This window comes from Martes martes (assembly GCF_963455335.1).
Source record: "Martes martes genome assembly, chromosome: 2".
Classification (NCBI taxonomy): domain Eukaryota; kingdom Metazoa; phylum Chordata; class Mammalia; order Carnivora; family Mustelidae; genus Martes; species Martes martes.
The window spans coordinates 193,599,635-193,613,686 of NC_137889.1; the positions used below are offsets into that span (position 1 = coordinate 193,599,635).

General features: G+C 36.0%; 1 protein-coding gene across 1 annotated transcript in view; it reads right to left on the minus strand.

Annotated features, from left to right (window-relative positions):
• LOC308338375 (transmembrane protease serine 11G-like) overlaps window positions 1–13,094 on the minus strand; it is a gene marked incomplete at both ends in the record, with an annotated part of 34,715 nt that extends 21,621 nt beyond the window's left edge. Inside the window, 3 exons of the mRNA XM_080796373.1 lie at window positions 1,250–1,368; window positions 2,682–2,803; window positions 12,988–13,094. Coding sequence (XP_080652499.1) covers window positions 1,250–1,368; window positions 2,682–2,803; window positions 12,988–13,094 — 348 coding nt within the window. The remainder of the gene's footprint in view (window positions 1–1,249; window positions 1,369–2,681; window positions 2,804–12,987) is intronic.
• Window positions 13,095–14,052: the final 958 nt, after the last annotated feature.

The following is a 14,052-nucleotide window of genomic DNA, read 5'->3' on the forward strand; positions in this document are numbered from 1 at the left end:
ACAGGAAACAGATGCTAACGTTTATTCAGACATAATTTGTCATACTTTTTATTTGCAACATAAACTAGTCTTCAGGATAACTCAGAGAAATAGGAGAAATTATCCCTGTTTTGTAGTTGAAACTTTGAAGGCTAAAGTAGCTTTCCAAAGCTCATAAACTGTCAAGAAGTAAAATTTGGATATGAATCTAGACGTTCTGACTTCAAAGCTTCGACTGTATGAAACTCAGTTTATTGCTTCCTACAAAAACTAACACCCACCTTGACCAATTTTCTTTAATCAAAATTTCTTTCAGATGAATTTTTGAAAAGACATGCCAACCCCACTCAGTTCCATCTTTTAATTCATTTCACCAGCTCATTTTTGTTGGGAAATGGATAAAGAACCTGGCAAGAATGATCTGTCATTTTTGGTCATTGCTAGGCTCAGTAGAAGCTGTGTATACAACTGAAGTCTTCGGTAGAAGAGCTTGTCTGTATGTTTATGTGGTATATTTTCAGGAATAAAGGTTTCGTGTAAGGTGCCTCGTGAGAAATGTATCAGGGTCATACACACATTAGGTGCTTAATAATACAGTGAATACGTAGTAGTGTATCACTGTATCATTGTGCCTAAATGATTGAACTGTGTTTCCAGATTACTCTAATAATTTTTTTTTTTTTTTTTGTATTTGAGCTATTTAATCTTTCTGTTGGGATCCTATTATTCTGTCTTTGGTGCAATTATTCTTTGCCCAGTGTATCTTTCCAATTTTCCTGAGATACTGTTGGTTAAAATTGCCAGGATTAGCAAACAAAAATATGGTTAAGTTTTAATTTCAGATAAACAATGGATCATTTTTAGTATAGGCATGTTTAAAATGTTGAATGAAATACATTTTCAGTAGGATCGAAAATTAAAAGTTCACTGAGAGGGGCATCTGGGTGGCTCAGTGGGTTAAAGCCTCTGCCTTCGGCTCAGGTCATGATCCCAGGGTCCTGGGATTGAGCCCCATATCAGGCTCTCTGCTTCGCGGGGAGCCTGCTTCCCCCTTTCTCTCTCTGCCTGCCTCTCTGCCTACTTGTGATCTCTGTATGTCAAATAAATAAATAAAAATCTTTAAAAAAAATAAAGTTCACTGAGAATTTTATATTTTATCTGGCATCCCCAACATAGGTATAATTTGATATGTTATCAACTTATCTCTTACTTTATTTTAACCTTCTTCTTCACCATAGTATCGTCAGAGTAGGAATGATGACAGACTTACTTCATTATTGACTTTTTGTTTCAAGTCTCTTCTCATTTTTGAGTGTTCAGCTGAAAAGTCAGGATTATATTCAATACTGGGGATCTGGAATGAGGTCTGGTAATAGTAAAATTTCTGATCTGGAAGGGAGAACAAAAATGGATAGTTTCTCTTTAGTTCATTTGAACTGCATAAATATCAAAGTAGAAGGAATAACATGCAAAAAAGTCCTATAATGATGAACTCTTGGGAATTAAACATGTGATAGCTATGGCCAATACCTCCCTCTTTTTTTTTTTTTAACTAAAATTGGTATATAATATTATACTAATTTCAGGTGTATAACATAATAATTTGATATTTGTATATACTCCATATATACATATATATATGTGATATATATACATGTATATCATATCTTCTTTATTTGTTCATTGATGGACACTTAAGTTGTTTTTGTATTTTGGCTATTTTAAATAATGTTGCAGAGAACTTGGGGGTGTATATGTCTTTTCAAATTAGTGTTTTTATTTTCTTCAGATAAAAGCCCAGAAGTAGATTAGCTAACTCATCTGGTAGGTCTATTCTTAATTTTTTGAGGAACTCCCATACTGTTTTCCACAGTGGCTGTACCAATTTATACTTTAACAGCGTACAAGGTTTTCCTTTTTTCCCACATCCTTGTCAATACTTGTTACTTTTCTTTTCTTTTTGATGCCAGCCATGCTAACAGGTATGAGGTGATATCTCATTGTGGTTCTGATTTATATTTCCCTGATTATGAGTGATGTTGAGTATCTTTTCATGTGACTATTGGCCATTTGTCTGTCTTCTTTGGAAAAATGTCTATTCAGGTTTTCTGCCCATTCCTGAATTGGATTGTCTGGCTTTTTGCTATTGAGTTATTTGAGTTCTTTATATATTTTGGATATTAATCCTTTATCATATATATGATTTGCAAGCATTTCTAACTCATTTTTAATATCACATGTTTTCATAGTCATGTGGTTGTCAGTTGTTTTCTGACAAAATTATTACCTGTTAGTGATAATTCATAAATTTAAGCTATTAATTAGATCATGATAGAATGTAATATATTTTCATAAGTTAACCTTGAAGTCAGAATTTCTACTAAAATAATGTTTTTACTTTCAGTGCATTAAATATTATTAAACTATATAATAGCATAAGATGCATTGCATTGTTCATGAGATAATATTATGTGAGCCAGTTAAAATTTTAAATGCTAGAATTAATTTTTATAAAGGATGATCATTTCCCAAATGTAGATATGTTTATACCAATTAATACTGCATTCTGCAAAGCTTGCATACATTTAAGAAAATTATTGTTGCAATGAAAATTACACTTCAAAATATTAGAAAATACTAGGGTTTGAAATAAATTGAGTAGATCTTCAAATTTTTAAAAGAATACAATGAGATATACTTACCAAACGCCAAAAAATAAATAAGGAGACCGATGATTATCGCTAGAACCAACACAACAGCTGCGACAATAAGGGCTGTCATCCATGGTCTCATTGAACTTGTCCTTCGACCCAATATTGCTGGCCTTTTGAGAGAGAGTTGTGTATTAAAGTCAAACAGAACTTAAATACTAAAACCTTAGTTTTGCCTAGTTTTGATATAGAATGTTTTTTTTCTAGAGTTTGTGTTTAGCCCATATTGCATTTGGTAACATCTGAATATATTGTTCTATAAAGTTAGAAAAAATACTGACAATGAAAAATATCACTGATTGACATTTGACTTTATATTTCGATTTAAAAAAGTCAGAACTGTATAGCAGTTAACTACTGTTTCATATACTTCCTGGTTCATCATGCTAGTGTTCTGAAATATTTTTTTCTTTGTAAACGGTCAAATAACATATATTTGGCTCATGGGCTTCAAATCCAAAAAGCCTCAAAGAATGAGGGCTTCTGGGTCACTCCTCTCATTCTGGCATGAACCAACAGAAGCTCAGAGTGATTACTAAAACCTTGGAGTTGGACATAGTCAGTGATATGGTATTAACAATGTAATGGGACAGATGGTAGCTATACTTGTGGTAAACATAGCAGAATGCATAAACTTACCAAATTACTAGTTGTACATGTGAGATAATATAACATTGTATGTAACTATACTTAAATAAAAAAATAATAATAAAGATAAAACCTCAAAATTGGATGTTGGGGGAGTTGGAACTGGGTTTTGGGCTTTTGGGACTTTTTTCAGAACTCTATACTTAATCCTATAATCTCCAAAACGAGTAATCTGTAATGCATATGAAAAGCATCTAAAATAGGACGGGTTGGAGAAAAGAAAATAGAACTCTAAAGAAGAACTAATAGGTAAACCAAAAAGAGATCACCAATATAATGAAAAAACAAATAAATAGTGATAGCTCAGATCTTTGGACCCAGGAACTACATGGTGTGAGAACCACTGGTGTATTTGATGAATATCTATTTCATAGTGTTATAACAGACCTATGATTTTTAACCGATGGTATTAAGTAAGATAAGGCTGTATTTACTTCAGTAAATAATGAATCAATTTAAAGAAAAATATTAAGGCAATAATGATATTAGTAGCATGTAAATATGGCAAAAAGCATGAAAGTTGTAAGTAAATGACTGACATTTGGGAAACCTATGTGGAAGCAGAGAAATGTGACAAAGTTCTGTCCCTATTCCAGAGTCAGAGCCCACAGCCTAAAGACCAAATCTGCACAATTGGAGTTGAGGCAGGCTAGAGTGAGACTGGCATGGGTTGTCCAGGAAGACCTAATTCACAAGAGCACTGGGCAAGAATATGGTACTGAAGGTTAAATATACCATTCTGATAAAATTATACATAAAAAGCAGAAAAAAGAATTACCTTCTCTGGGTTGGTAGATGGCTGTGGTAAAGGAGAAAGTAGGTCCCCACTTACTAATCAAAGATATCAACTGAGAGGGGCATTTCGGCATCAACAATCTGGAAAAAGTGGGGATACTTCTGTATTCTGGTATCTGGGCAAAGAAGCTACAGGCAATTTCCTCACCCCAGAACCATCAACCTGAGCTCTGTTAAGTATCTCAGTCAGGTAGAACTAATTCTGAGTTCTGCTGTGTTTCTGGAAGGATCTAGAGTTACTCTGGCTTGCTACTCTTTGGTTGGTATCAACACAAGATTATTAAAATCTACAGACATCTGAAGTATTTTTAGAAGAGCTGGGGTCCTGCTGGGGCAAAGAAAGAGCTGATGAAAATATTTACCATCTTTACTAATAGAAGATCATAGGCAATTATGAACTCATTCAGTTAACATTTACCAAGTTTCTTCTGTGTGCCAAATACTTTCTGTTTGGGATTGAAAAATGAGTAAGACATAGTGTCCTATCTTTAAGAACATGTGATCTAGTGACACACTAAGTAACCAGTAAAATACAGGTGATAAATGTCATGATGGAATTATGCCCAATAAGTTATGAGACATGAGTTGGTACAAATGGTTTTGCTTAGAGACCTTATTCTTTGAACTGTGTTTTGGAAGCTGAGGAGGAGGAATCAGCAAGAATGATGGGTAGGACAAGAAGAGGGAACAGCATAAACAAAGACAAGGAGACAGGAGACAAGGACAAGGATTCCTCAAGGACATACATGAGAAAGTAGAATTTATGAACGAGAATAGAGGTAAACCTAATTGATGCATGTGTTCATTAGCTAACTGAGTAAACATTTATTGAACGTTGCTATGTGCAAAACAGGAATATAATGAAGAATCTTCAATAGATGTTCCTCTCAAGGAACTTAGAGTCTATAGGGAAGGAACACAGTGTACACAAATTGCTACTAGAGTTTTAGAGTATTTCTAAGAGAATTTCAGAGGACTAATGATTTCTCTTTGGAGGAAATAATGGTTGACAAAGATAATTTTTTCAAGTTTAAAAATGCTGGGCCCATCTTCTCACTGTCTTCTCTTCTGAGTCCAATACAGAAAACTGTTGATAGAGAGGAAGTTTATTTCACAACAGAACTCTCATTTTCAAAAGGGTGTGGTTTCCTGTTGAACTTCTAACACCAGAAACGTCACTGTGACTTATGTATGGGTCACAATTGAAAAATTGTTTGAGTACATTTTCTTAATTATGTAGACATGCACAAAATATTTATTCCTAGATATTTTTTAAAAAATAAAATATTTTTTCTCTCACTGATTTTTTTCAGTACTGATCTAATTTTAACTTACACATTAATGAATTTCAATGACTGAAATCAGTGATTATTCCAGATTGGTGGAGCCTGAACCTCATAGGTACTTGGTAAATATTTGTCTACTAAATAAAATAATGTGTCATAAAAGACGAATTGACCCTAAACTATTTGTAACACAAAAACTATTTTTAGCAGAGAGTTTTGTTAGAAATGAATTAGGACGAAAAACAAGCTTCAGCATTTACCTGAAATCAAGATGCAATCACAAATTTTGCACTTAAAAATCTCTAAAGGACAATTCTCTCCTTCTCTTTCCTTTCTAATTTCTCCCTCCCCCTAATCCTTCCAATTCAAAGAATTAATTTGGTCAGATTTATCCCAGACAGATGACTAAACAGATTAACTACAGTGTAGGAAAAACCAGCCTTAGAGAAACCTTTGACATTCAAACAAACAAACAAAACAATATGTGACCTCACCTTTGAGGTATTTATGCCAAAGCAAAGAGGAGCAGTGACAAAAGCTATTCATTCAAGCAGGTCAATCTAGAAAACCTTTCACAAAGAGTCAAAGCATTGATCTCTCCCCTGCCTTTGGTAACATTCTGAGTGGTTCATTATCCAGACTCTCACGGGAGGTATTTCCTGAACCAAAGCTCAGCAGAATGGAATGGACTCTTCTTGCTCTTATCAGTGTCAGCCAGTCAATGTCACAATTTTTTTTTTTTTACCAAGGTATATATTCAGGTTCTTCCCTTTAGATAGTTCTCCTGGCATCTATTATTTTTCCTGGAGCTTTTAAAATGCTTTATATAACCAAAATATTGTCCCTCAGTGATTCAAAGATGAGAGATAAAAGGATTTCTTTCTGCCACAGCCATGGCCACATAATTTGAAGGGTTCATGGTCTCTGAAAGAGGTTGTTCATAGTAGTTAGGAGTGTGGGTTCTGCAGCCAGCCTACCCGATTTTTTATCCCAGCTCCACTACTATGGGACCTTGGGCATTCAATCTCATTGTGTCTTAGATCCTTTTACCAAATGGGGGTAATAATACCCATTTTGTGGGATTATTGCAAAGACTAAGTGAGTTAATTTACATAAGAGCACTTAGAATAGTTACTAAAACATGGTGAAGAATAAGGAGTTTTGGTTATTTATTTATTTAAATTATCAAAAGCAGCAGAAAAAGATACCAAGGGGTTTGTACTTGATGAAACGGAGTGAGCTGGTGAAAAGCGTGTGCTGGATAGTAGATGTGCTGTTTATGAAGGAAAGAGATAAGAACTGTTGCCCAGGATCTTGATATGTAAGTGACAACTCAGGAAAGAAACTGTGCACAGACTGGAAAGCCCCTAGGGAGACTATCAAAGCCCTGATGATTTCCATGCAGAATTCTGGCAGATAACAGGGTCTAAGCTTGAGAGAAAGGGGACTACCAGAGCCTTCAAGAGAAATCCCAGGTTTCAGAGGTAGGCATAATCAGACTTTCATATTCGGAGCATCCATAGGGAAAAAATTACAGTAATGGGTATGAGAATGCTTAAGACAAGACAAGATGGGTGAATCATCTGGATGGGGTTTTAATCCATTGGCCAGGGAAGGCAGAATAACTCTGAAAGAAAGCTGTTGTTATGCAAATATCAGGAGGTGATGGTATTATTATTCATAATAACAGTGGCTTAGCAGTGATGATGATGATGATTTTAATTGTAGCACCAGATGTGATGAGACTTGCATAAAATCTGTGATGTGAGTAGAAATACTAACTAAAAGTTGTGCGAAAGATTAAATGAAGATTTGTGCTTCCTTTTATGTTTCATGTTCTGACAAGCTGTGTGTCTTGTTTCTGTAACTCCACTTTATGCAAATAAGAAAGACATAATGTTTCATAAATGAAAAGTTGACTGATGTCATAATTAAAATAACTGGTGTTTTAGCTGATAAGAGTTCAAAAGGGGATAATCAAGGGCAGAGAGAGCTACTCTCCAAATTCTGCTCATTAATGCAAATTTACATGGTGAAGTTCCATGAGAAGCTTTTCCTTGAAGGAAATTTTAGAGTACTGAGGTAATTAAAACCTGATGAGGCCCAAAAAGGATGTGTAAGCCATTGACCTGGGCTACTGAAGGTAAAGTGATTGGCCAGAGCGGTACTGCACCCACTTTGGCCAACACAGCTTATTTTATCGGTACATTTTCCCTCTCTTACTAATACATATATTTTTAAATTAAATTAAATTAAATTTTTTGTGTGTGTGTTCCAAAATTCATCATTTATGCACCACACCCAGCACTCCATGCAATGCATGCCCTCCTTAATACCCACCACCAGGCTCACCCAACCCCTCAGATTTCCCCCAACTCACTTCTCCTCCCCATCTCCCAATGTCCTCTGTGTTATTCCTTATGCTTCACAAGTAAGTGAAACCATATGATAATTGACTCTCTCTGCTTGATTTATTTCACTCAGCATAATCTCTTCCAGTCCAATCTATGCTGATACAAAAACTGGGTATTCATCCTTTCTGATGGAGGCATAATACTCCATTGTATATATGGACCATATCTTCTTTATCCATTCATCCGTTGAAGGGCATCTTAGTTCTTTCCACAGTTTGGCCACTGTGGCCATTGCTGCTATGGACATTGGGGTACAGATGACCCTTCTTTTCACTACATCAGTTTTTGGGGGTAAATACCCAGTAGTGCAATTGCGAGGTCATAGGATAGCTCTGTTTTTAATTTCTTAAGGAATTTTCACACTATTTTCCAAAGTGGCTGGACCAAATTCCATTCCCACCAACAGTGTAAGAGGGTTTCCTTTTCTCCACATCCTCTCCAACACTTGTTGTTTACTGTCTTGTTGATTTTGGCCATTTTAACTGGTATAAGGTGGTATCTCAATGTGGTTTTGATTTGAATCTCCCTGATGGCTAATGATGATTAACATTTTTTCACGTGTCTGTTAGCCATTTGTGTGTCTTCTTTACTAAGATTTTTAATTAAGCATCATTTATCCTTAATCATTCTTTTTCTACTGCGGTGTAACAACAAATTTTGACCTCCACAAAAAAGCAGGTCTTGTTTCGAACATTGAAGCATGCAATGATGTATTAGCTACAAATACTTTTTAATGAACAAGTTCTACGGTCACTATAATGATCAGTGGGAAATACATGATTACACTCATATGTGGAATTTGAGAAACAAAACAGATGAACATAGGGGAAGGGAAGGAAAAATGAAATAAGAGGCAAACAGAGAGGGAGGCAAAACATAAAAGACTTTTAAATGTAGAGAATAAACTGAGGGTTGCTGGAAGAGAGTTAGTTGGGGGGAATGGGCTAAATGGGTGATGGGTGTTATGGAGGGCACTTGTTGGGATGAACGCTAGCTGTTATACGTAAGTGATGAATTACTAATTCTACTCTTGAAACCAATACTATACTATATATTAACTTACTTGAATTTAAATAAAAATAAATAAACAAAATATCATAAAATTTAAAATGTGAAAAGAAAATGAAGGAAAGCCTTTTTTGAGTCAGAAAAAACTATTGAAAGAAGGGTGTGATACTGCTGGAGAAGTCACATGAGTGTCAAAAAGGAAGGGTAATGATAGGTAGGAAACTTTGACAGGTTCAGTGAACAATAACTGTCAGGAGTTTTTACATCTAGTCAAAACATATTTGAGCTGCCAGAGCTTTTTAGTGTCTTCCTTCCTGCCTTCCTTCCTTCCTTTGTTACTTTAGCAGCTTTACTGAGATATAATTCTTATACCCTACAGTTCACTCATTTAAAGTGTACAACTCGATGGTTTTTAGTTTTTAGTATATTCCCAAAGTTGTGTAACATCACAACAATCAATTTTCAAACCTTTTATCACCCTAAACAGAAACTCTGTACCCGTTAAGAGTCCCTCTCTATTTTTTCCTAACTCCCTGACTCTAGACAGCCATAAATCTATTCTCTGTCTCTACAGATTTGTTTATTCTTGACATTTCACATAAACAGAATTATATAATATATGGTCTTTTGTATTTGTCCTCCATCACTTAGCATAATATTTTCAAAATTTATCAGTGTGATAGCATGTATTACCCCATACCGTTTTCCATATTGGAAGGTAGGACTTCATTTGTGTTTATTGCCAAATAATATTCCATTTTATGGTATGTTATATTTTATTTGTACATTTATCAGCTAATAGACACTTGAATTGTTCCTACTTTTTGGCTGTTATGAATAACGCTGCTGTAAACATTCATGTTCAAATTTTTGTGTGGACATGTGTTTTCATTTCTTTTTCATATAGAGATAAGAGTGGGACTTCTGGGTCATATGATAACTCTATGCTTAACATTAAGAGGAACTGCTAAACTTTTCCAAAGTGTCAACACAATTTTACATTCCTATCAACAATGTAAAAATGTTATAATTTCTCCACATCTTCATTAATCTTTTCTGTTTTTCTCTTTCCCTTTCCACAGTAGCTTTTGTTTCTCTTTTCTTCCTTCTACTCATTTCTTCTGCTTTGTTCTTATTGTATCACCTTCTTTCTTCCATAATCTGTTCATTTCTTATTAAACTCTTCGTTTACTTCCTTTTCTTTTTTAAATCACATTTTTAAAAAGCAGGTCTATGTGTTAATAAAATTATCTACAATTTTCTAGATTACCCACTCTCTGAAACTCAGAATCATAGGACATCTACCTCTGCACAACTGCTTCACAAAGCCAGTCTACTTCTGAATTGTCTTTCCCATTTGGCCCCTTCTTTTCATGTCCTTTACACCATCTTACTTCACGCATTAGATGTATTTCATCTGGACAATCACAGTAGCCATTAATAGATCTCTTTATCTATTAATTAATTATCTAGATAATTTCCCCTTGAATACATTCTACAATGTTGCTGCCAGAATTATTTTCCAATTTTACAGTTCTAATAGTGTGACTCTCTCATTCAAAATCTCTCAAATATTTCTCATTATGCAGACCATAAACTCTCTGGATTAGTATGTATTCATTCATCCAATCATTCATTGAGGAAATATTTAGAGAGATCTCATTATGTGCTAAGAGCTGATTCTGCTCCCGGAAAAACTGTGGCAAACAAGCCTGGCAAGTTTCCTCCTTTTATGAAGCTCACAAGCTAGTGGAAGGAGGCCAAAAATAAAACAAGTCAAAGAATAAGTCCATGAAAACAAAGCGTATTAATGTATAGAGAGTGAGTGGAAGCTGGGGGGGAGAGGGTGCTAAATTGAGTAGTGGGGAGTTATCCCTGGAGAGATGCCGTTTCAGCTGAGAGATGAATTGCGAAGATGAATTGAGAAGTGAATTGGGAAGCTTCTAGGAGAACTAGGTAAAGAGCAACAAGGTGGCCGCAAGTTTCTAGAGATGGAACAAAGATGATCTTCCTGAGTTCCTGAAAGAAATCAGGCTAGAGTGCTGGATCATGGTAGATCCAAGAAAGAGGAGAAAAAGTTCAGCCAGAGAGACAAGCAAGGATCAGATCATGGACCCTGAAGGTGATGACAAAGTACTGATAATTCTAAGAGTTAGAGGAACCCACTGGACAACTTTAAATATAGGTAGTGTCTTTCATTTATTATGTCTAACTTACTTTTGGGTTCTTACTTCCCTGCACATGTGCTATTCTGTTCCTTACATTCACCTCTTCTGCCTCAAATATTCTCTCTTCCTCTGTGTTTCTAACCTCCTCTTTTTGCAGCTGCTGGCATTACCATTTCTGGAAACCTTTCAATGTGCTACTTGAATGCCTTCTCCTTCTTTTAAGGTCCAGTTCCTTTCACTGCAATCCCATTCCAGTTAGAAGCAACCTTGAAGCTTCCTCTACATATTTCGCTATACAACAAAATCAGTCATGTTCTATTTCATGTTCTGGCTATCTGTGCCACTTTGTCCTTCTCCCCACCTCTGCTGCCCAGTCTCATACTATGCTCTATGTCTTGTCATTGCCAATAGTGTCAATTCCTCCATAATCTAAATTTTAATCACCCAACTCTGCAACTACCACAACTGCCTTAGTACCCCACTGGGACTTATAAACCACACATCCTACTATGTTTTCACTGTCTCCCATCACCCTCATGTTGGCATTGCTCTCTTACTTGGCATAAAGCCCATGGTCCCTAATTATACTCATTCCTGGCATACACCCTCAGTCTTGTAGTCTTCTCTCTATATATCATAATCATATAGCAAAACTCCAACTATGGTTAAAAACAAATTCCACCTACTTTGTGCTTATACCAATATGGCTGGAGAAAAAATACTCAATTTTGCTGATGAGTCTCATTTTAAATTGCAGGAGCACTAACTTCAAGTTGGCCTCAGTGCTTCCTAGGCATCATACTTCCTTAGTTATTCTCTTTCTCCTACTGTGAGAAATAGAGGATTATTTCATACCTTCTCTTCTCAAATCTTTAATACCTCCTCTTTCATCTTTACCCTCAGCAGATGGCCTTAAAACCATTTCACTGAGAAAATAGAAATAATTAGAAGATAGCATCCATTAACCCATCAGCTATGGCCATTGTGCTTTTTAAAAAATCTCTTATTTCTGTGCCTGTGTTCTCTGTCTTTCTTCTTCGTACAACAGTAATGTTTAACATAGTGGTTGGCCCAATGTGGGCAATAAATTCTGGTTTATTCTTTGAAGTGACATTGCTCTGCTTTCTGAAGAGACATTGAAATTTAAGTGAAGAGCATATGGAATAAGGAGTGAAAAGATTGGGTTCTAGTCTTGTCTTCCTACAATTTGTCAGAATCACTTTGAAAAGAGGTCAAGAATTAAGACATTATCTAGATAATTAAGAGGAAAATCTCCTACTTTCTCTGATTGCCCAGATGGTTTTCTCAATATCCCACTCATCTGTTTAATCTGTCCTGTATATGATCTGTCACGTATTAAGAAGTTCTCTGGGTTGATGTCTCATGAGAAAGAAGAAATTGATAGTAGCTGATTTATTGGGTTGCATCTTAATGCATGCATCATGCACTATTACGGGTTAGGCTCTTAAGAATATGTTTGAGGACAACTCAGTGTTATACTATTTTCTGCATTTTTACATGATATTTAACCTCTTCTAGCCAATCCTGCATGTATATTATAGTCTTCAACAGAAAATAGGCAATGTTTTTCTCACATTACTTTTTTTTAAGAGGTTGCTTTAATCACAGTAGCCTCACCAGCTCTCTGAAGAGGGGTTGGTGGCATGTGTGGGTTGGAAAAGAGCCCTGCTTGTTTTCAGACAAAATGCCTTTGCACTCATTAGTCATGTAACCTCACCTCATTTATTAGAGCCCAAGTTTATTGATCTGGAAAATGCAGATGACTCCTACAGAGATATGAGAATGAATAAAGAGCAAGTGGTTGCTTGATGTTAGCTATTGCTATCAGGCTTGAATGAAGAAGACTTGATCCTACTGAACAAACTGGGATGGTTTGAAAAGTGTAAGAAAAAAAGAAAAGAAAAGAAAGAAAGAAAAAAAAAAGTAAAAAAAAAAAGTGTAAATATTCTGCTCTGACCAAGGCAGTCCAGTCACTGCACAGAAATCACACTCATCTGGGAGAGTCCTGTCGATGTGGTAACCAGGTGTACAGATGGTTCTCTCATCTCGTTTCCTATTACTCATCTTCACATTTCAGTGGCAAAATACCTGCCCAAGGATGACCATATTACTTCAGTTAAGTATAAATGGCATTTCTATATATCTGATAAGCTATCTTTAATTGTTGGGAGTTCTTTCCGTCTGTGTTTGATAAAATTTACACAGTGTAATCAGAGCCTCGTGAGGATGGTTCTAGAGATTCTTAGGGCCCCTGAGAAGATCGGGAGTGGTCCTTTACTCATAGATGCCCCACCTTATTTCAAACAGGTTTGGAAGAACAAAGGGTGAAGTGGGAGGGTAGAAAGGTGAGGCAGAGGTCACCCTAACAATAATAATAATGATGATAATAGCTTTCATTTATATAGCACTTCAGAGTTTTTAAAGAGCTTTAGCTTTACCCTGTAACCCTTAGCTTTAGCTTTACCCTGTAACCCTTGATCCACCCCACATCTAGTAAGGTTCACATAGTAAATATGATTTGCCCATTTTTCACTTGCAGCTATAAGAATTTACCCAAGAACATGAAAGTGCTAATTATTTGAGCCCACTTAAGTTCCTTGTCTTCTACTTATGAGCATTTTCCTCTGTGGAACACAGGTGCTAATCCAAATTACTACAGCAATGACCAATGGGGTGTGTTAGAAAAATAGAAGTTTGGGAAGGTAAATTTTGCTGAGCAGAATTATACTAAAAAAAAAATTGTATTTTCAGCCTCAGTACAAAGATCTGGAAGAACCCCCCCAAGAATCAGAAAAGTAGGGGCACCTGGGTGGCTCAGTGGGTTAAAGCCTCTGCCTTCGGCTGGGGTCATGATCTCAGGGTCCTGGGATCGAGCCCCGCATCGGGCTCTCTGCTCAGCGGGGAGCCTGCTTCCCTTCCTCTCTCTCTCTGCCTGCCTCTCTGCCTACTTGTGATCTCTGTCAAATGGATAAAATCTTTAAAAAAAAAAAAAAGAATCAGAAAAGTAGTACATGACAACAAC